Source organism: Hipposideros armiger, unplaced genomic scaffold (genome assembly GCF_001890085.2).
Source record: "Hipposideros armiger isolate ML-2016 unplaced genomic scaffold, ASM189008v1 scaffold_315, whole genome shotgun sequence".
Taxonomy (NCBI): domain Eukaryota; kingdom Metazoa; phylum Chordata; class Mammalia; order Chiroptera; family Hipposideridae; genus Hipposideros; species Hipposideros armiger.
Window position 1 is genome coordinate 595,960 of NW_017731665.1, and position 21,590 is coordinate 617,549.

The 21,590-nt window shown below is 59.1% G+C and overlaps 2 protein-coding genes across 7 annotated transcripts in view; one reads left to right on the plus strand and one right to left on the minus strand.

Annotated features, from left to right (window-relative positions):
* LOC109392122 (proline-rich protein 2-like) overlaps positions 1 to 14,402 on the minus strand; it is a 34,270-nt gene extending 19,868 nt beyond the window's left edge. For 3 of the 4 annotated variants that reach the window (XM_019660283.1, XM_019660284.1, XM_019660285.1), the window contains exons 1-2: positions 13,071 to 14,402; positions 66 to 1,255 (exon numbers count right to left, since the gene is read on the minus strand). In XM_019660283.1, the coding sequence (XP_019515828.1) occupies positions 66 to 1,223 (1,158 nt within the window). In that variant the 5' untranslated portion in view covers positions 1,224 to 1,255; positions 13,071 to 14,402. The remainder of the gene's footprint in view (positions 1 to 65; positions 1,256 to 13,070) is intronic. The other variant, XM_019660286.1, reaches the window with a different exon arrangement.
* GLIS2 (GLIS family zinc finger 2) lies at positions 31 to 21,263 on the plus strand. Of its 3 annotated transcripts, none has more exons than XM_019660280.1 (7): positions 31 to 81; positions 15,073 to 15,316; positions 16,172 to 16,344; positions 16,892 to 17,068; positions 17,150 to 17,283; positions 17,365 to 17,486; positions 18,476 to 21,263. In XM_019660280.1, the coding sequence occupies exons 2-7, from the start codon at positions 15,145 to 15,147 to the stop codon at positions 19,273 to 19,275; spliced, it is 1,578 nt and encodes a 525-aa protein (XP_019515825.1). In that variant the 5' UTR covers positions 31 to 81; positions 15,073 to 15,144; the 3' UTR covers positions 19,276 to 21,263. The 3 variants fall into 3 exon arrangements, with proteins under 3 accessions (XP_019515825.1, XP_019515827.1, XP_019515826.1); XM_019660282.1 differs by having other exon boundaries at positions 17,368 to 17,486; XM_019660281.1 differs by lacking the exon at positions 31 to 81 and having other exon boundaries at positions 14,917 to 15,316.
* The last annotated feature ends 327 nt before the right edge of the window (positions 21,264 to 21,590 follow it).

A 21,590-nucleotide genomic window follows, 5' to 3' on the forward strand; every position in this document is an offset into this window, starting at 1 on the left:
CGGCCCCTCCCCTGCTCGTTCCCTGCCGCCCCCCGACCGCCGGAGCCCGCAGCCGGGAGCCCTACCGCCCCCGCCGCCGAGGTAGGAAGCCACCGGGCGTCGTGCCGTGGGGACAGGGACCGGGCGGGGGGGTCGGCCTGTCGCGCGGGGACTGCGGGGGCTGCGGGGCTCGTGGGTCGCCCCCCCCTCCTGCGCCCGCGCCTCGCCCCGGGCCATTGTGAGCCCTCGCTGGGGCCCCTGCGCTCGCTCTTTCGCTCGCTGGCTCGCGCGCCCTCCCTCGCCGGCTCTCCGGCCCCCGTCCCTCCGTCTGTGTCTTTCTCCTCCCTCTTGCCCTCCCTCCGTCCCGTGGCCGGGCCGAGCCGCGGCCCGGCCCGGGGCGGGAGCAAACTTCGGCGGGGAAGTTGGGCAGCCGCGGTGGGGGTGCGCTGCAGGATGAGAGGGGGGCCACGGAGCCTGGGCACGGAGTTGTCTGGGGCAGCTGGGCAGCTTCTTCCCACGACTGCGCCGGGGCTGCTTCTAGAACGGGGTTTGAAAGGTGTCTCCTCCCTTGTCCTGGAAAGTCTACCCCCTGCTGCCCCTGCTGAGACCCGGCCCTTCCTTGGGCAGAGGAGGGAGGCGTCCCTAAGGATCAGGACGGGGGTGCTGCCGCGTTTGGACAGGGAGCTGGAGTCCAGTCCAGCACTTGTTCCTCCTCTGCTGACTGGGTGCAAGCAGAGGGCCGGGCAGATTGGGGAGGGCAGGGGCACCCAACGCCACTGAGCAGAGGTTTGGAGGGGCAGGGGAAGGGGAGAGGCAGGTGCACCTGGAGGGAGGGAGATGCCCAGCGCCTTGCTTCCCCGCTGGCCCCCTGGGATGGGGCTGGAATCCAAGCTGGCACCTGGAGGCCTTGGCATCCTGCCCTTCCCAGCCGGGTACTCAGGCCACAGCAGGGCAGCATGCTGCCCGTTCTCTTGTCCAGGAGATCCTGCCTGGCCAGGCCACCCGGGGCAGCGATGGTTGCAGGGAGCTACCCGGCCCTGCCCTGGGGCCTGGGAAGCGGGACGGGATCCTGGGAGGAGCCCTGGGCCCCCAGCCATCTCAGCCCAGGATCTTGGCTCTGAAGGGAACGCTTGACACTGAAGGGGCAGCCAGGCCAGCCCAGGACCTGGCCAAGGCTTGGGCTCCCGTGGTTCTTGGTCTGGGCCAGGGACAGGGCCCGAGCTGTGGTCCTGGGAGGCAGCCATCCTGAGGGTCTTACGTGCCTGGTCCTGGTATCCTAGAGGAAAGGTGGGGCTTAGCCCGCAGCTGGAGACACTCGGCTCCCCAGTGTCTCTGCAGTGTCTCCTGGAGGGCCTTTCTCAGCCCCCAGAGACAGGGAAGGGGAAACTGGCCTCTTTGGTCTGCCCACCCACCCAGCCCTCCCCCAGCCCCACACGGGTGCCACAGTGCCACAGCTGTTCCAGCCCAGCCCACACATCCCTCCTCATGACCTCCGAGCCTTTTCCCTCTGCCCCTCCTCCTTCCCTCTGGGCCATGGCTGGGCCTCCCAGCTGGCCCTGGCCCACACTGCGGGAGGGGCTGCACCTGGGGGCCACTCCCTGGATACCCCGTTCCCTCTTCAGCCCAGCCCATTTCATAGCTCACCCCGCTGCTCCGCTTGGCCCTGTCTGCAGTTTGCCAAGCAGGAGGCAGTGCCAGGGGTTTGGGGCACCATTTATGGGGGTTGGGGACCCCTTGAAGGCAGCCCTGTTTTCCTTAGCCCCATCCACTCCCCCTCCTTTTCCGGAGCTGCCATTAGCGCTGACCCTCTGACCCCCCCCCCATGCCTGCCCACCCTTCCCTGTCTATGACCTTTGACCTTTGGTGTTAAATCCCTCCAGCTGGGGCTCTTCGGCCCCTGAGTGACCCTGGTGCAGGCCCCCTGGGGGGCCTCTCCCTGCTCCTGGCTCTCTACACAGGGACACCTGCCAGTCCCTCCCTCACTGATGGGGAGGGGGTGCCCTAGGAAGCCAGACAGTGAGTCACCCCACTTCCAGGCACCGCTGCTTTTGGGGTCAGTGGCTTTGGGGGATTCGCTGAAGCTGGACCACAGCCTGGAGGGTGAGTGGGAAAAGCCCCCCCCCAGGAGTCTGCTGTCCTGGAATTGACTCTTGACTGGGCCAACTCCCCCGGGTTCTTGGGCCAGGCTCTTCCCTTTCCTGGGTCTCAGTTTCCTCATCTGTCAAACCAAGAGGTCGGACAAGGTGAGCTTGCTGAGCTCCACAGTCCATGAGAAGACTGGGGAGGGGGCAGTGAGAAAGGGGATAAGGCCAACAAAAGCCAACTCTCAATTATCCGTGGGTGGAGCCAGTATGAATAACTGGATGCCACAGACATCCAAAAACCTCATTTTAAACAATCTTGTGAACCGCGTCCCCCCAAAGCTTTTGTTGTTTCTAAAAAGCCCAGCTGCAAATGGGTAGCCACAGCCATGTCTTCTGCCTGGGCTCTCCTGGCTGCCTCACTGGGAGTGCCCATGTTGAATGAGACTGGCCTGCAGGAGACAAAGCTCTCCTGAGTCCCCCCTGGGGTCTGTCTGGAGGACTGGACCCCTCTCAGCCCAACCTTTCAGTCCTCACAGCTCTCTTCTCTCCTTCCCTGGCCTGCCCTTGGCCCCAGGCGGTGGGAGTGTCTTCTGCCACCTAATCCTCCCAGGGTCTGAGCCGCTGTGTAGAAGGAAGAATGTGTTTTCCTGACATTTTCCCTTGTGGGTTTCCATCTACCCAGACTGGCCTGGAATCCCAATTTCCCACTTGGGTGAGGGGGCAGGGACTGGTGCTAGACAGAGTTTGGGGCAATCCCAGGATGAGGGAGGGTGGCAACAGCTGTGGCCAGGGACCAGATGTGGGGAGTGGGGCCTGCAACTGAGCTTGCTGGGGTGGGCCCCTGACGCTGGGGTGGGGCAGAGAAGACTGCTGCTCCCAGCTCACCCCTCCAGTGTTCCAGGGGAGGCCTCTCACCTAAGTGGGACTGCAACAGAGAGGCCTGAGCGAGGCGGAATGGGATGGGGGGCTGCCTTTTCCTAGGCTGCAGAGAATTCTTCCTCTATTCAGGATTATTATTGTCATTGTATATTTCACACAGATGACTGAGGCCCGAGAGATAATGCCTGGAAGGTATCAGGTGGACCTCTCTTCACCCAGACAAGTGCCCTTCTCAGAGGTGGGGAGCATTGCTGGCTGGAGAGGAGGTATCTGGGGCCAGCCACATAGATGTGGTTCTCCCCTACCCCGCCTGAGCTGCTTCCCCTCTCAGGGCCTGTGACAGGGCCCAAGAGGGGCTGAGGCCCAGACCTATGTCTGGGGGCTCACCTCTGAGAACGTCAGGACATCCAGCCTTGCCCCAGCCTGCTGCCAGCTTTGGGTGTGGGGCACCGCAGCGCCTTCAAGGCCCTTGGCATACATCTGCCCAGTGGTTTCTAAGGTGGATGCCTCAGCCCCACCCTGGAGGATTCTAATTCAGGAGTGGCCAGGTGGTGACTCGACTCGAATGGTCAACTAGGACCTCTAATACTTTGCTGATTAGCCAGAGTTGGTGCAACTGCTTTGATGCCGGGACAGGAAAGGACTTGCTACAAAGGACTTGCTAGGGGAGCGGGGTGTGGGTTTCATGCGGGGGCACAGCCTGGAGTAGACCCACGTTTCTCCTCTGGCTCCCGCGTAGCCCCATAAGCCTCTGCTGCCTGGGCAACTAATACAAATGCCGTTTTAGGTCCCCAGGGAGGGGTGGGGGCGAAGCGGGTCAAGGATGGAGATCATGGGGGGAACACCTTGAAATAAATCCCTGAAAAAAATTAACACAGTGCCTTCCAATGGTTGGGTGGACTTCGGAGGTGTTGACACCTGTCACTTGAAATTTCCACATTAACCTTGTGAGAGAGATCTATTGATCCCTATTAGATAAATGAGGAAACTGAGGCTCAGTTTGGAAAAGGGCCAGTGGTATTGGGGCCCAGTTTCCTGGGTGTCTGTTATAGCTGGGGGGTGGTAGTGGTGTCTAGTGGCCAGTTTCCCAGCCTGGAATGAGAAGGGACCCTGTTCTGAGGGGAGCCTGAGCTGGCCCCAGCAGCTGTGCACACGGGGTCACAAGCATCCATCCTTTCCTTATGTTGATCCTCCTTGCCTCTGTTCCAGACCTCTCCATGGGGGTTACCTGCAGGGGTCCCTAGCCCTCCTTTCCCTTCCAGCTCTAGGACCCTTCCAGCGGAGCTCTCTGGTGGGAGCCTACACACAGCCAAATCCCCAGGGAGCCCCAGAGGTCTGACTGTCTTGTCTGAGATGTTTCTCCAAGCTCCCTGGGCTGGGCAAGGTAGAGGCCCCCCTCTCTAGGCCTCTTGGGGGGAGCTCTGGCCTTCCATGCCCCCTTCCGCTCCCAGATAGGATGGAGGGTTCTGGTTAACTGGTGGCCGGGCTGGGAGGGGCCTTGGGGGCACAGAGATGGGAAATGATTCTGATAGAGGAGGACTTCCTATCTGTTCCAGATGCCCCTGGTGGGAGATGGAAGGGGGCTGAGAATTCCAGGCCATGACTTGGGGGGTGGGGGATGGTGTGTAGCTGGGGCCTCCTCAGGCCCTTGGTCTGCACTGTCTGAGAGGCCAGGTAGTACATGCCACAGAGAGGGCCCGATGCGGGAGCCTGTGACATGTGTGTGCACACGTACTCCTGCCTTGGCAGATGGCTGCCTGGGGAGCGGACTCAGACCCAGCCTTTGGCCCCCTCCAATCATGGCCAAGGGCGGGTGGGGAGACTGTGGAGGCCCCAGGAGACCACTGAGCTGCCTGAGTCAGCACTGGGCGCCTCCAGGAAAACAATCCTGCCAGCTGACCAAGGGTCTCCACCATTTGCATAGTGTGCTCACATGCCATACCCCACTGGGACCCTGGGAGTAAGGAGGCTGCCTTGTGGGCTCTGGTGGGAGGAAACTGAGGCTCAGAGATTTGAGGGCTTGGCCCAGGGGTCAGCTGGGGTCAGGAAAGGACAGAAAGGGACTGGAGCCTAGGGCTGTCTGGCCCTGGCCCCTAAAATGTCAGTTCAACCTGGGAATCCCCCCAGCTCCACTTCTGCTCTGCCCCGCAACCCACTGCACAGGCATAACTTGGGGGACAGCTGTGTCTAGAGAAAGCCTCCCTCTTTTACCCCCATGTCCACCTGGGTCTGGCTGGCAAGTCCCAGACTCCCTGAGCCATTTCTCCTCTGGGTCACTCCCTCCTGCGTCCAGAGCCTCCCAACCCCTCGCTTCTAGGCTGACTGACTCCAGCTGTGACATCCCCCTGCCCTGAGGTGGTCCCCTCCATTGTTCTGCCTGTTCTAAAGTCACCCCCCCCCCAACCCCAGTACTGTTGGCTGACTGCCTGCCCCTCGTCCCCTCCTCCAGGACAAGCCCCCAGTACCTCCTCAGGACACCTAGTGATCACTCCCGCAGGGTCTTATGGACCCTGGGCCGCGAGTGCCTGAAGCAGCCCAGGCTTGGCAGGACCCTACCCAGTGGGTGTTTCCTTTTGGATTTGGAGGCTGCCCCGGCTTCTGGACTTGCTTTGCTGCCTGGAGTGGATGAGCAGGGGAGGGCGGGGTGGTGGGGGGGGGTGGGGAAGAAGGGCGTGAGGTGGAGTCCGGAGTTCATGCCGGAGCTCCTGCTGGGCCTGGTCTTGCCCGGATCTTCTGAGTTGGGCTCTGTGCCAATGCTGGGTGGAAGTGACAGGAGAGGAAGCTGGGGCTACTGGGCCCTGGTGGTCATCTCACCTGACCATGACGATGCTGGCTGCCCCATCCTCGTCCTGCTCCTGGGTCCCTTGAGCCAGATGGGGAGGCAGAGGCGTCTGTGTTATGACCCAGGCCCTGCCTCTCACCTTGACCTTGGGCAAAGCACTTCCTTCTTTGGGCAGCAAGCCCCTCCGTACCTGGCTGGTGGCACCACAGGTAGAGTCACTCACTCAGCAAACATTTACTGAGTGCCAAGCGTCCGGGAAAGTGAAGGGTTGGTATGATGGTGCTGTTATGGGAGTGGTTAGGATGCGCCAGCTCCAGTCCTATTCGAGGCCAGTCCCTTCCTTTCATGGCTGGGGGAACCGAGGCCCAGAGCCAGGGCCACATCACATTGGGACAGGCCTGATTTCTGGCTCTGAGACCCAGCACTTTGCATTATGGCCCAGTTCACACTAATGGAAGGAGTGAGCTCTGTGGGGGCCATAGGAGAAGGGCAGTGGTTTGTTCCATGAGGACTTCTCCTCTTCAACACCCCCAGAGGGCTCAGAGATGCCTGCCCCAGGCTTCCCTTCTTGGAAAGAGGCTCTAAATGTCAGGTGCAGGGAGTGAGTATCAGGGAGTGAGTATGCAGGTCAGGGGGCAGTATACCAGGTAGGACAATTAAGTTCGTGAGCTCATCCTAGAAAAAGCGCTACATGCCTTATTGCTGAATATCACTACGGTCACCTTTGAAGTACTCCCCTTGGGAAGCTATGCACTGACGCCAGCGCCTAGTCCACCCTTCACAGCAATTTTGGAAATCTTTTTCTGGAATGGCCATCAGAGCCATCAGAGCTGTCGTTGTTTTACCCTTGATGCTCTGAATGTCATCAAAATGTCTTCCTTTCAATATTTCCTTTATCTTTGGGTAAAGAAAGAAGTCATTGGGGGCCAGGTCAGGTGAGTAGAGAGGGTGTTCCGATACAGTTATTCGTTTACTGGATAAAAACTCCCTCACAGACAGTGCTGTGTGAGCTGGTGCATTGTTGTGATGCAAGAGCCATGAATTATTGGCAAAAAGTTCAGGTTGTCTAACTTTTTCATGCAGCCTTTTCAGCACTTCCAAATATAATAGTAAACTTGTTTGTCCAGCTGATACAAATTCATAATGAATAATCCCTCTGATATCAAAAAAGGTAAGCAACATCATCGCAACAAGTTCAAGAGCTTGTCAGACCTCGTATATGACACTATGTGTAGGGCTGGGCACTTGGGACATGCATTGGTAACATTGTGGCATTAGTGATATATTAGTGAGGACCCGGACCCAGGGCAAGTGTGGCAAGCAGCACAGAGCCGTTGCAGGGCTAGGATGCTGCTCTAAGCAGTGTGGGGACAGAGCCAGGTCCTCTGCTCAGCTCTGAGGTACCTGGAAGAACAACTCATGTACAGCTGCAAGAGGTTGAGGCTGGAAGGGGTGAATCAGGGAAGACTTGCTGAAGGAGGGGGTAAGGGGAGTGGCAGCTGGAGGAGATGGGGGTGCGTATGGAAGATTGTAAAGCAGGAGCTGGCACCCAAGGCTGGCACCCAAGGCTTAAAGGAGACAGGGAATCTTGAGAAAGATGGTGCAGGGGAGAGCCTGGGGACAGGAGACTCTGGGCTGGAAAGGAAGATGGCACTTTCTGTGCAGAGCCCTCCATGGCTCCCCAGTGCCCTCCAGGTTCTGGCCCCGCCTCCCCCTTGGGCAGCCCCCTCTGCTGAATGACAGGCAGGTTGTCTGTTGGTCCGTTGGGACCACACTCCCAGGCCCTTGAAGCAGTGGGCCCAGAAAGTGTGGACTTTCGGCCTGGAGGTGAATCCCAACTGTGCTACTTACAGCTCTGTGACCCTGGCAGGTGACAGCCACCCTGAGCCTCAGTGTCCCCATCTGGAAGATGTGGAGAATAGCACCTAATTGGCAGGGTGGTGAGGATGAATGGCGAGGGTGAGCAGGAGGCATGCTGGCTGGTGTAGCCTGCAGAACTTGTTAGGACCCAACGCTCCCTTTGCCCCAACGCTTCGCCCCCTGTCCTCATGGCCGACTCAGATTTGTCCCCCACACTTGGCTGGAGCAGCCCTCCCCAACACTGTTTCTCCATTGCCCGTGTTTCCCCCACCGAAGCCTGGGTGCTCTTCATTCTCACTCATCTGTGGGCCCCCCAGAACCAAGCGGAGGACCTGGTGTTGGAATGCATAACTGAGTGATGGGGTAAATGAGGCAGGGAGGGAAGGCCAAAGTCCAGAGCCTGCCTTGCCCACCTCCCCTCCCACTGGGACTTGGCAGGTGCTGTTGTTCATGGGCCTGGTGCCTGTCCTGGGATGGTGGGAGGCGTGGGCTGCAAGCCTCATCCTAGCTCCCTACCATAAGCCGAGACGCGTGGGTCCTGGGTCCCGGGTCCCGGACTCTGACACTGGTTATCTGCCATATAGTGTGTGTACCATGTGTGTGCACAGGTGTGACGCATATGCATGTGCCTGTATGTCTGGGGGTGCTGTGGGTGCCCATCCATGTCCTGTCGACACTGACCAATGCTTTGCTGGCCCCAGAGCGCTCTGGTGGAGTGCCCAGCCCCGCCGCCCACCATGAGTGGCAGTGCTGCCTGGCGGGGTTTGGGCTGCCTATGTCTGGGCCTCACTGGGTGTGTGTCCCTGTCTGGCTCCCTGGTGCCGGCCCCTCCCAGGGATTTGGGCAGCCTGGGCCCGGCTCTTCCCTCCCAGCCCGGGTGGGCAGGCGGGCAGGCGTGGGGGCTCCTTGGCGGGTTCGCCTCTGGCTGAGACCCAGGTGCAGGCAGTGCTCATAGCCCCACACACCACCTCCCCCCAAGCTGGGCAGACAGGAAAATACCAGACATAGTTGTGCAAAGGTGGCTGCAGGCCGGCAGGCGGCAGGGGGTGGGGGCCGCACTAGGGCGCCAGAGCCACCACGCTGAGGGGAGGCCTCTGTGCCAGGCTGGCCCCTGCAGCTGGAGGGGCACACACATCTATATGAGTGTGCATGTGTGGGCCAGGACCCATGTGTGAGCTGCTGCCCCCAGCCTGGTGTCACTCTGCTGGCATTGGAGAAGGAAGTACATCTCCTGGGGAACTGGGGCTGGAAAGGGGTGTGCAGGGAGCCAGGTGCATGCTTCCTAGCTTCAGTGCTGCCTGAACTATCTGGGTGACCTTGGCAGGCCAAGTTACTGTGTGGGGCACCCCAGTCTGGGGTGGGGAACAAGAATCCTCAGGGCTACCAGTTGCTGGCACCTCCTGTATGCCAGGCACCGGGCCAGGTGCACCCTGAATCTCTACTCTGTCCGGCAAGCTGGCACTTTATTGTGGTGCCTGTGTTATGGATGAGAAAATCAAGGCTCAGAGGGGGTGACAGAGACTCATCTGAGGCCCCACAGCCAGGGGAACTGGAACCACGTACCCTGGCTCTGGGTAGTACTCTCTAAACACACCCAAGAGGGGGCTCCTGACATACACGCCTGCATAGGCACTGCCTAGCTGGGGCCTCTCCTGAGGCCCCCGTAGCCTAGAGCAGAGAGCTCTGCCCTGACTGGATCACCTGGGTGTGCTTGCACTCCCACCAGAGCTGGGTTTTCCCTCCTAGAGCACTCTTCTGGGGATGGGGGAGGGGCCTGTCTACTGGGCTAGAGGTTCCCAGGGAAGGTGAACCCCATGATCTTCCCGGAAGTGCTGCCTGCCCTGGTCCCTCTCCTGAGACCTGCTGGGCTGAGGACTTACAGGATAAGCCCCTCCCCTGCCTCCTGGGAGGAGGCCTGCTCCTTCCAGGGCTGCTCAGAGCCTCTCCAGGGCCTCCCAGTGTTCTTTCTTTGATGTAGTCAGGCTCTGGAAGGTGACTATGGTCAGCTGTGGCCAATCCACAGGACAGGAGAGGCCTGAGGCTCTCTGAGGGGCACATGCTTGTTTAGTTACACACTAAACCAAAGCCCAGGTGCTCCCAGCTGAGGGTGAGACTGCAGTGTCTGCGGATACAGTGGGAGGGCCGGTCCCCTACTCAGCTGTCCTCGCAGCTCTAGGCTGGCCAAAGGCTGGGGAACTCCGAGATGGTGACAATTCATTCAACAAGTTTGATTAAGTACCTACTATGCACCCAGCACTGTTCTAGGTGCTGAATATTGCATACTAATGGGAAATACTAATAATTGGATGTGCATCATTGATTTCTCCCCCAAACCCAATGGGGATGGCTTATAACTATGATTATCATCCCATTTTAGAGGTTAAGACTGGGAGGTGACTTGCTCTAAGTCACATGGGCAGGAAGTGGCAAGAGCCACGTTAGAGACCCAGTGGTTGACTCCATACTTGGAGCTCTGCTCTGCTGCCTGGTCAGGAAGCACCTCCCACCCCCACCTCTTCCCTCAGGATGAGGCCTGCCCCTGCCCCTAGCCCCTGCCTCTGGGCTGTGGAGGAAGGTGGAGCTGCAGTGGTTCCCAGGAATGCAGGGCTGTGGGGCCCTGTGCTTTGGCAGTATATCTGCCTGGCACTCTCCAAGCCTCCCTGTGACTGCCCCCCAGTGGGCCTCTCCGGTACCCACTTGCTGCCTGCTAGGCTTTGCATCTAGCTCCCACAAACCAAGGGGGGGGGGATGCCAAACCTGAGCCCCTTTGCCTGCCTCTCCCCTCATCATGGGCACAGGAGGGGCTAATGGTGAACAACACTTCTAGACTCACCTAGGCTTAAAACCAAGCTCTGCCACAGACAAGTTGTGTGACCCTGACAGATCACTTAATCTCGCTGAGCCTCAGTTTTTGCATCTGTAAAATGGGGATGAAACAGTACCTGTTGGAACAGGTGCTGGCATGTTGCCCGACTATAAACGACTGGCTGTTGGTATGGTTGTGTGATATTCACCCATGGCTTCCAGTCCTGGGCTTGCTGCCCACTTGAGTAACCTGGGATTGGGGCTCCTCGGGGCCTCAGTTTCCCCATCTGTAAGACCAGCATAGTGACCGTGATGGTCCCAGTCACCAGACATGGGGGCACCCACGGAGCATAAGGAGGGGGCAGGGACTTATCTCCTCTTTCCATTCAATATCAAGAATACCACATGGGCTTTTGAGTTGCATCTTGAGCTCTTGTCCCCAAGTCCTAGGCTGGGCAGGCCACAGCTGACCAAAGGGCAGTTTCAGGGCTACTCTGGGAATAAGGGGTGTCCTTTATGTTGCCCTTGACAACGCTGATACACAGGTCTTCACCCACTTGGCTCCAGTCTGCTGTGCGGTGGGCAGGGAGAGCCCCATCTCACAGAGGGCACTGCCTTCTCTCTGCTTCTGCCAAGGAGACCCTGAGTGCTTCTCAAGATGGGTGTGGTGGGCTCCCCTCCAGGCTCAGGGCCAGCCTACCACCCTTCCCCAAGCAGAGAAAGGGCTTTATCCAGAGCAGATTCCAGGCCGCTCCTAGTAGCCTGGTGACCTTGAGCCTCAGTTTCCCCATCTGTATGTCGGGAAATGAGTGCCATCTACTCACAGTATTTTAGAAGGTTCAGAGAACTCATGGACAGATAGTGCTACACGGTAGGTGTTTAACGGATGCGTTCCACAACAGCCACAGGGCCCTGGGGGAGACTACCTTTTCTGGGCCTCAGTTTCCCACGTGTCGACCCGCCAGTCGGAGAGTGCCCTCCCCGCCTGGCGCTCACCCCACCCGCGGAGGGTGGGTAGGGCCGCCAGGTAGGCCCAGCAGACGAGGGGCTTGACCGGCGCTGCAGCTGGGGGCCTCTGCTCAGCGGCCAGCGGCGCACAATAGCGGCCATTGTCTCGGCAGGGCCGGCGGGGAGGGCGCAGAGGGGCGGGGGCCGAGCCCGAGGGCCAGCGCGGCCCACCCCGGGATGACCCCCGCCCCGCCCCCGCCGCCCTGGTGGTCCCCGAGTCGTCCCCGCGCGCCCTCTGCTCTAATTAGTTCCTTTTGCAGCTGGAGCCCCGGCGCGGGCGCACGGCAACGCGACCACCTTGGCGCGACCTCCCGGCCCGGCAGCCAGTCCTCCCCAGGCGCGCTCCGGCACCCCACAACCCCGCGCTAGCAGGGTGGAGTCGCATCACCTCGGAGCTAGCGGGGAATTGAGGCTGGGGGTTCCGCATCGAGACTCCAGGGGAAGGATCTCCGCGCTGCACCCAGGGGTCTCCTGCTGAGTGCCCGCACTGGGGTGTCGGAGATACGTGGCCCCCGCCCACTGCGGGCCCCACCACTGGTTAAAAATCTTGCTTGTACCCTCAGAGCAGGCAGCCGCCCTTCGGAGCGTCTCCATCCTCCCCACCTCCCTGGTTGAATTCCCAGTTCCAAACCAGCACTCCACCCTAATCAGCAGGCCCAGTCCCCAGAGACCCACCCCCACACACACTTCCTGCCCCTGGGTTCTGCCCAGGGGTTCCTTCTGATGGGAGCCCAGCTCAGAGGCCCAGCCTCTCCACCCCTGAGAAAGGAGGAAGAAGACGCCCCCAAACCCACCCCCGACCCCAGGCTGGCCCCACCTCAATTTGCCTCCCAATGGAGGCCCCGCCCCAAGGGGAAGAGCCTGTGACCCCCACTCCTTGGCCGATCTCAAAGTGCCCCCTTCCATCTCCCAGACAGCAGCCCAACCAGCAGCCAGTTCTGAACTCAGCTCTTGCTTTGTTCCTGGGCTGGACGAAGGGGGTGGGGGATGCAAGACAGCCAGGGCCACGCTCTCTGGAGGCCAAGGGGACAGACAACAGGGCCTAGAACTGGCGCTGTGATAACCCATGGAGGCCAGTCAGACATCACTCAATTTAACTTTTATGACAACCAGCATCTCTGGCCCCATCCTGGGAGACAGGCTCCTCTTGGGTTCTGGGTTCTGGGTTGAGGCAGTATCTTCTGCAGGTGTTCAGAACAAGGTGATCCGGGGGTCCTCCCTGACTCCCCTCTGGCCTGGGGGGAAGGCAGTGGGGTAGGTGCCAAGGATGTTGCTTGGGCAGGGTCACTGTGAGAATCAGTGTCAATTTGAAGTCCCAGTTCTTCCGCCACGGTCCCCTTCTCTGGAAGGTCAGGTTAGGGTTGGAGAATGGAGGCTGTGGGGAGGCCTGTGGCCCTAGGCCAGCCAAGGACCAGGCCACCAGCCCTTCCTGGCTCCTGAATTCTTAATCAGCATAAATATTTACTTCCTTCCTCTCCTTCCAGGCTCCTAGCACAGAGGAGCTTCAGGGAGGCTGGACTGGGCCTGTGTCTAAAAATAAACAGGTGGAGGAGGGACAGGCAGACATACAGACAGACATAACTGGGGGAGTGGGTCAGGCAGAGGGCAGCTCCTCCCCTAGCCAGAGGGAGAGTGGAGGGGCCCAGGTCCATCCATCACTGTCACCCACTCACCTGCCTGCCTGGGTCTGGAGCTGCTGAAGGACAGGGTGGCAGTCTGGTCCCAGCCCCTCTTGCATCGCTGGGAGCTCCTGGCCCATGCATGGCCTGGGAGGCAAATCCAAACAAATCTGAGGGCTCTCACCTGATGGAGTTTAACAGGGCAGTCAAGTCACAGACCTGGGTCCCATGGCCAAGTGCAGCCACCTGTGCTCCGATAACACAGTCCCCCTCCCTGGGCTCAGAGGCTTTGACATTAGCTATGTGCTGGTGAAGTCTTGGGATGTGGCCCCAAAAGCAGAGTGTCCTAAGTGAGGGAGCGGACTACGACCTTGTTCCCTGTGTGCTTGGAGGGTCTTGGCAGAAATGGAGCTTGTCCTGGGAGACAGATGAGCCAGGGCTCAGGACCTGTTGAAAGTTGCTGAGGGGCTTGGCCTGGAGAAAAGATGAGCAGGGGCCGCCCTCCCCAGCCTGCTTGCAGCTGGGCAACACTGGCCCCCAAGAAGACAAACCAGCGAAATATACAAAGCCTTTTACCACGTAGTGGTTATGGGGATGGTCTGTATTCAATTGTGAAAACCTGGATTCAGTGACTAGCTGGGAGTATCGCATCGTGTTGACCTGTTTAGCAGATAGATTTGTAGGGTGTATTCATCTCAATTAACAAATGCAAGGAAACACTGACACTCTTTCACCACATGTGAAAAGGTTGCCGCTATAAGAAAAGTTTGATTTGGAATGAAGAGTTGACTTTGCTCTTGGGTCATTTATATGTGAGGAAAATTACACCATTGAGACATTCTAAGAAAAGGGTGAAAATTCCAGCATGAAAACTCAGTAAAAGAATATTACCACCAGTTAAAAATGATATATGTATGTATTTTACTAACCACCAGACAGAGCTGCTCCAACCCTGCCCCTGCCTGGCCTGGCTGGACCACAGTCCCCCGCTGCCCCCTGGTGGCAACCCAGAGCCCTCTGGTTCCCGGTGCCTGTTGGCACCTCTCTTCCTGACCTCGCTTGGGAGGCAAGGCGACGTATCTGCACCCCCATCCCTTGGGGTCAAGCTTTGCTCAGGTTTGCCCAGCAAACTCTCAGCCTTGTCCCCTCAGAGGTGACCACAGCTGCCTGTGGGGCCCGGCACAGTGGACACTCGGTGGTCAGTAGTTGCGGACCACTCATGGCCACTTTAGAGGACAGTTATTGCTCCTCTGGCTTGGTTTTGGGTCTTTTGGCTCAAACCAGGCATGTATCCCAGGCATGACTTGTCACCTGGTCAGAAATGACCTTCGGGGGCACATTGGTTGGGAGTTGGCTTGGGACTCCAGGTCTGGGCGGCAGGGCCCTGGTTCGGATCCCACATGTGGGCCGGTGATGCTGCGCCCTCTGCGGCTAAGATGGTGAGCTGCAGCTCGACCTGGAGCTGGGCTGCCGTGAGTCGCTGGCGACGGCGTGAGCTGCCGTGGGCCACCGTGGGAGGCCGTCCAGTGGCCAGTGAGTGGCTGCCTCACCCGGGAAGAGCACAATGATAGTGCCAGCATGGGCCAGTGAAGCAACGTCCTCCACAACTGGACTGAGGAGCAAAAAGGACAGCAGCTTGTCTGTTCCCCTTCCCCAATTCCCCAATGGACTCTTTAAAAAAAAAAAAAGAAAAGAAATGACCTTTGGGACTTGGCTGGCTATTTCCAGGAAGATCTGGCCTTGAATCTGGTAGCTCCACCACTCCTAGCTTTGTGACCTGAGGCAGTGTCTCTAAAACTCAGTTTCATGGCAAAATGGACTCTCTGAGCTTTGCCTCCCAGAAAAAACCCGTGGGAAGTGGACATGGAAGCCCTGAGCAGGTGATTGGCTCTATAATACCTGCTGGTCAGGCCACTCCGAGGGTCTCCCTATCTGAGGAGACAGCTTTCACACTGCTGCACACCCACTGCCTCCCTCTCCTGTGGGCTTTAATGGGTGCAGCCCGAGGAGGAGCCCAGGGCGTCAATGTCACAGCACAGTTCCTGTCCTCCCTCAGGTTCCGGCCTGAAGACCAGCTTGGGAGCTCCCCACTACCTGCTGCCACATCCAACCCCAGCCCCACGTCACCATGCACTCCTTGGACGAGCCGCTCGACCTGAAGCTGAGCATCACCAAGCTCCGGGCGGCGAGAGAGAAGCGGGAGAGGACGCTGAGTGTGGTCCGGCACCGAACTCTACACAGGGAGCTCGGCCTGGTGGACGACAGCCCCACGCCGGGCTCCCCGGGCTCCCCGCCCTCAGGTACTGCACCCAGGCAGGGCAACAGTCTCTGGGCCCTGATGGAGGATGTCCAAAGTGTGTCCACCAGGACGTAACCGCAGTCCCTCACAGCTTCCAGCTTAGAGCATTCCCACACTCCGGTTATTCATCCTGCCAGCAGTTTACCTTTGGAGGTGACATTGTCCCTCGGAGGAGGACACTGATCTGCCCAGTTTATAAAGCTGGAACAGCAGAGCCAGAATTCAAATGGAGGCCTCTGGGAGAATGTGGAATGGCTGGTAAGGTGGGGTGAGGGTTCACATGTAACAAAAGCCCCCCGAGACCCAACTCCTGGGCTTTGAGGCAGTGTGGGCAGCCAGCCGGGTAAGTAGAGATTGGGGACCAAGCCCAGCAAGTGATTGCAGGATGCTCAGGGGTCAGGCCCTCTGCTCGGCCTCCAGTACACTGGAAAACCATATCTACCACATCTGAGCTGGAAGGCTCTGAAAGCAGCCAGCCCAAACCTTATTGTATAGAGGGGACCAGTGAGGAAGACGGGGCCCAGGGGAAGTTAGAACGGTCGCACCTGCCAAAGTGACAGGAAGCTAGGGGCCCTGGCTTCCAGTTCCTAGTCACTCAGTGTACCAGATCATTCTATCTATAAAATGGGTACTTCCTACTTCTCCTGTTAACCAATGGCCGAGCTCTCGTGATGGCAGAGGTCACATTTGTCAGACGTACAGGCTGCTGCTCCGAAGCCTAGAGCCCTGAGGTGGTCTGGGAGCATGGCGTGGCTGGGGTCTGCTTCTAGGGTCACGGTGAGGGGTTCAGAGATGGCAGGGCCTGGCTCACCAGGACTAATGACCCCAGCACCCCTAAATTGTGCCTGTCTTTTAGGCTTCCTGCTGAACCCCAAGTTCCCTGAGAAGGTGGAGGGACGCTTTACGGCGGCCCCTCTGGTGGACCTCAGCTTGTCGCCACCCTCTGGGCTGGACTCTCCCAATGGCAGCAGCTCGCTGTCCCCCGAGCGCCAGGGCAATGGGGACCTGCCTGCAGTGCCCACAGCCCCGGTAAGGAGGGGGTGTGGGTTCTGGAGAGAGAAGGTATATTGGTTTCCTGGGGCCACTGCCACCATCTGGGTGGCTTAAAACCACAGAAATGTATTGTTTTCTCACTATTCTGGAAGCTGAAGTCCAAAATCAAGGTGTCAACAGAGTTGGTTCCCTTTGAAGGCTCTAGAGAGGAATCCTTCCTCGCCTCTTCCAGTGTCTGGTGGCTCCAGGTGGTCCTTGCTTTGTAGCCATGTTGCTCCAATCTGCCTCCATTGTCACACAGTCTTCTTCCCTGTGCGTGTCTGTCCAAACCTCCCCCTTTCTCTTAAGAAGACTGGTCACTGGATTTAGGGCTCACTCCAGTCCGGTCTGGCCTCCTAACTTAATTACATCTACAAAGATCCTATTTCCAAATAAGACCACACACACAGGTACACGGGGGGTTAGGACTAGGACATATCCTTGTGGGGGACACAATTCAACCTGCTACAAAGGAGACAGAGGGTGTCTGGGCCTGCCGGCTCCAAAGTACTGACCAGCTCTGCCCGTCGCCCTCTCCTGCCAGGATTTCCAGCCGTTGCGCTACCTCGACGGCGTCCCCAGCTCCTTCCAGTTCTTCCTGCCTCTGGGCTCCGGGGGGGCCCTGCACCTGCCTGCTTCCTCCTTCCTCACCACCCCCAAGGACAAGTGCCTCTCACCAGAGCTACCCCTGCCCAAGCAGCTGGTGTGTCGCTGGGCCAAGGTGAGTGGGGGCCAGGAAGAGCGGGGCAGAGTCCGGGGCAGGTGCCCCTCCATGTGCTCAGAGACCTCCCTGGCCCCACAGTGTAACCAGCTCTTTGAGCTCCTGCAAGACCTGGTGGATCACGTCAACGACTACCACGTCAAGCCCGAAAAGGATGCAGGGTACTGCTGCCACTGGGAGGGCTGTGCCCGTCACGGCCGAGGCTTCAACGCCAGGTGAGGGAGGGCAAGAGCGGGTGGAAGGGAAGGGGCACAAGTGTCCAGCAAGCTGAGCTGTGCTCTGTGCCCTCCCTGGAGCAGGTACAAGATGCTTATCCACATCCGCACGCACACCAATGAGAAGCCACACCGCTGCCCCACCTGCAGTAAGAGCTTCTCCCGCCTGGAGAACCTGAAGATACACAACCGGTCGCACACAGGTGAGAGATGGGGCTGGAGGGTGATGGTTGGGCAGGCTGCCCATGGTCTCTGAGCCTCCAACAGATGAGGGATGCGTCCCACTGTTCACCGGTCCCTTTTCGTGTGCCACTAGCTGGGGGAAACACTCTCTTGCGGGTCAGACCCTCCATATATGGGAGCGCAGACAGGCCTTCCTGTGTCACACTCTGCTTTGTTGTGTTTGTAAGATCGTCTGACTAATGCCACCTGTGGACACAGCCATTGTGTCTGCTTCATTCCTCACCATACTCAGGCACACAGTAGGACCAGCACTGACCAACAGAGCCACACACCTGATTTTAAATTCCCTAATTGCCGCATTGAAGTACAAAAAATAGGTGAAATGAATTGTAATCATATATTTTCTTGAATCCAATATGTCCAAAGTGTTATTTCGGTATTAAAAAGATATCAAGGAGACACTGAAATTCTTCCTTTCGTCCAAAGTCTGCAGAATCGGGTGTGTATTTTACACTCGTAGCACGTCTCAATTTGGACTGGCCATACTCAAAGGCCTGTAGTCTCACGTGGCTCCGTCCTGGTCAGTGCGAGAACAGACGTTTAGTAAATCTGGAGCCATTTTGTGGAGGAAGGGCCACATAAAGGGTAGTTGTCATTCACGCAGCACTCACAGTGGGCTTGCCCCTAGTAGGGGCTTTATGGAAGTCTATAATCAGGTTCATCGGTTCGCCTGCCAAAGTGGTCACTGTCACCCACGAATTGAAGCATAGCACACAGTCAGGTTACGGTAGTTCTGGGGATGACCAGGCTAGCTTCTCAGGGGCTGTGCCCACTGCCCCGTCTGGGGCAGATGTTGTGCTAGGTGCTGGGGCCACTGGCCCTCCCCAAGTCAGACAGCCTGTGTTCTCAAGATTTTGGTTGGGGTCAGGATCCTGGGGGCTGCCTAGTGGGTGTTGAGTGGGGGCAGGATGCTGGGCTGGGAGACCCCTCACACCGGCTCCGCCCACAGGTGAGAAGCCCTACGTCTGCCCGTATGAGGGCTGCAACAAGCGCTATTCCAACTCCAGCGACCGCTTCAAGCACACACGCACCCACTATGTGGACAAGCCCTACTACTGCAAGATGCCCGGTTGCCACAAGCGCTACACGGACCCCAGCTCGCTGCGCAAGCACATCAAGGCCCATGGCCACTTCGTGTCCCACGAGCAGCAGGAGCTTCTACAACTGCGCCCGCCCCCAAAACCACCACTGCCCACCCCTGACGGCAGCCCCTATGTCAGCGGGGCCCAGATCATCATCCCCAACCCTGCTGCCCTCTTTGGAGGCCCCGGCCTGCCTGGCCTGCCCCTACCCCTGGCCCCTGGCCCCCTTGACCTCAGTGCCCTGGCCTGTGGCAATGGTGGGAGTGGTGGGGGTGGGGCGGGCATGGGCCCTGGGTTGCCAGGCCCCATTCTGCCCCTTAATCTGGCCAAGAGTCCACTGCTACCCTCGCCCTTCGGGGCTGGCGGACTGGGCCTGCCTGTGGTCTCCCTCCTGGCTGGCTCCGCAGGTGGCAAGGCCGAGGGAGAAAAGGGGCGTGGGGCAGTGCCAGCCAGAGCCCTCAGCATGGAGGGCTGCAAGACCCCCCTGGAGAGGACTGAGAGTGGCCGCTCCCGGCCCAGCCCTGATGGACTCCCCCTGCTGCCGGGCACTGTGCTGGACCTGTCCACTGGTGTCAACTCAGCAGCCAGCAGCCCAGAGGCGCTGGCCCCTGGCTGGGTAGTCATCCCACCGGGCTCTGTGCTACTGAAACCGGCTGTGGTGAACTGAACCCACCCTGGGGACAGCTACCCACTACCGCCAGCAGCTCCTGGCCCTGCCCCGACGAACAGAAACTCTTCTGCGAAATAGCAATAATGTCCTCCCGCCCCTGGGGCCTGGTTGGCTGTGCCCCCCACCCCCCAACAACCCCAGCCCTGGACAAGCTGGGCAGCAAGGATGGTGCTAGGTCACTGCTCGTGAGGGAGACCTGCCTGCCGGCCAGGGAGAGCTAAGCTCCTGGGTGCTGGGGCCTTGCTCACCTCTGGCCCTCAGTCCCCGTCCCATCCTCCACCCTGGTGACTCCCTCACCCCATGGCCAACCTGGGCAGGTCGCCCTCCCTTCCCTGCCCTGTCCACCTGCCAGCCCATCCCAGTAGTGGGGGCAGGTGGGTGGAGGCATCTACCCTCCCTGCTGGTGCAGGGCTCAGCTGTGACAGGGAGCCCCATGGTCGAGGCCCTACCCCTCCTGCCTAGCCTCACTAGGCCCCAGCTCTGGGGGCTCTTTGGACCCCTTTCCCTCTGGCCCACCCTCCAGAGGGAGAGCAAGACAGACGCAGGCCCTGGCAAAGCCACAGGAAGAGCCACCTTATCCTTATGACAAGGTGCCTCCCGCTTGGAGAGGGAGGCCCGCTCTGCTCGATCCCACCTACCTGTCCGAAAACAGCCAGCACTGCCTGCGGGTTAGCCCCTTCTCTGGGTTGAAGGATGCTCTGAAGAGGCCACTCAGCTGCCTCTTTACCACTGGGCCTCCTCCCTCTGCCTTGTGGGGAGCCCTGGAGTGTGGGAAGGGGAGGTGCCAGCAGCTCGGGCCTGCCCGGCTCAGGGAACAGGTGGGGTGGGCCTGGCCTTGGGCAGTGCCTCCTTGCATAGGGGCTGCAGAAGCCTGCTAGCTGGCCGGAGACGGGAGGCTGGCTAGGGATGACCCCAGGCCAGGATGCAGCTCTCATTCTGGAGTGCTAAGTCACAGCCAGCACACAGACGAGGGAGGGCTTCAGGCCAGTGCTGAGCACCATGGACTGAGGCCCTAGTCTTGGGGGACAGGAAAGTAGCTACGGACAGCCACAAGAGGCCTGGCCCCTCCACCTAAGGGGGGAAAGCTGGAGGAATTAGCCTGGACTGGTGACATACTGTTGGCTTTTCCCAGCCGAGCCTGTCCTAGAGGCGTCCCCTATACTCCCAGGGGTTGGAATCAGCCAAGGGCACTGACACTCCCCGTGGTGGGCTTTCCCCAGGCCCTGGGGACACAGCACATACTTTCCCCACCGAGCCCTGAAGTGGCCTGGTGCAGTCTGGGAGGTGTTAGCCTGGCCCTTAGGAGCTCTGGCTCCAAGGCCTGCCCTGCCCTTGGCCTTAGAGCAAGCCCGCCCTTTCCTGGCTATAGAACAAGGGAGCTGTGGGACAGCAGTGGAGTCCTTAGCAGCCCTGGGGTTCCAGGGTTCCCTGCTGTTCCTCCGAGCAGCTCTGCTGACCCCTCCCTTTCCTGGACTGCCCTTCTGTCCCAGAGGGGTCACTCTGACCCGGCCCTAACAGGGCCCGGCAGTGCTAGTTCTGCCCCTCGAAGGGGTTGTGAGCAAAGCGGGAAGGAGCTGGTCTTCTTTCTTCGGGCCCCACCCAGGACCCAGGCACCTCCACCCCCATTAAGGGCACCAGACCCTTAAGTTCCCAGTTGTGGGGTGAGGGGTTTGAGACTCGAGCCCAGGGAGCAGAGGAACAGGGCACTGGAAGGTGACATTAGCTCAGCATGTGACTCAGTGATAGACCAGGCTCGAGAGAGCCGGTGTACGTGTTGTCGTCAGTTTGTTGTTGCACATTCCAGGATATCAGTATTTTAACAGGTTCTAAGTGCCTTTCTATTGTAGCTTATGTTTTTCCTCCTCTTGGCTCCATTGCTGTTAGCATAGAGTTTAAAAAAAGAGATAAGCTAATGACTATAACAATATATTCCTCCATGTGAGAGGAAGTTTATAAAGAAACAATAAAAGTGAGTTGCAAAGATGGTTTCTGTCTTGGACGTGCCAGAAGCCAAACCGCCTGACATGAGACCGCTTTGGACTGCTCTGTACCTGGCTCTGGCCCTGGGGTCACCCACCCCCGACTGCAGCACCCAGAGGTCTTGTTCTGGGACTTGCTTCTGACCCTGCGGGTGCCCCCACTGCTTAATCTGCCGGGAGCTGCAAGGGGCAGGTGCTGAGAGCAGGAGTGCTAGGAACTGAAACGCAGGATGCCAGACAGAGCTGACAGGCTGTCAGGTCCTTGTTCTGCCAGTACCAGCTGTGACTTTGGTGAGTGGCTTAGCTCTTAGGGAGACCCAGTTCCCTGGCCTT

Excerpts from the sequence above, each read along its gene's own strand:
- GLIS2 (XM_019660280.1), top strand. The coding sequence starts at position 15,145 with ATGCACTCCTTGGACGAGCCGCTCGACCTGAAGCTGAGCATCACCAAG. Across the intron at positions 16,345-16,891 it reads CTGCAGTGCCCACAGCCCCG|GATTTCCAGCCGTTGCGCTA; the intron begins GTAAGGAGGGGG and ends CTCTCCTGCCAG. Across the intron at positions 17,487-18,475 it reads ACACAACCGGTCGCACACAG|GTGAGAAGCCCTACGTCTGC; the intron begins GTGAGAGATGGG and ends CTCCGCCCACAG.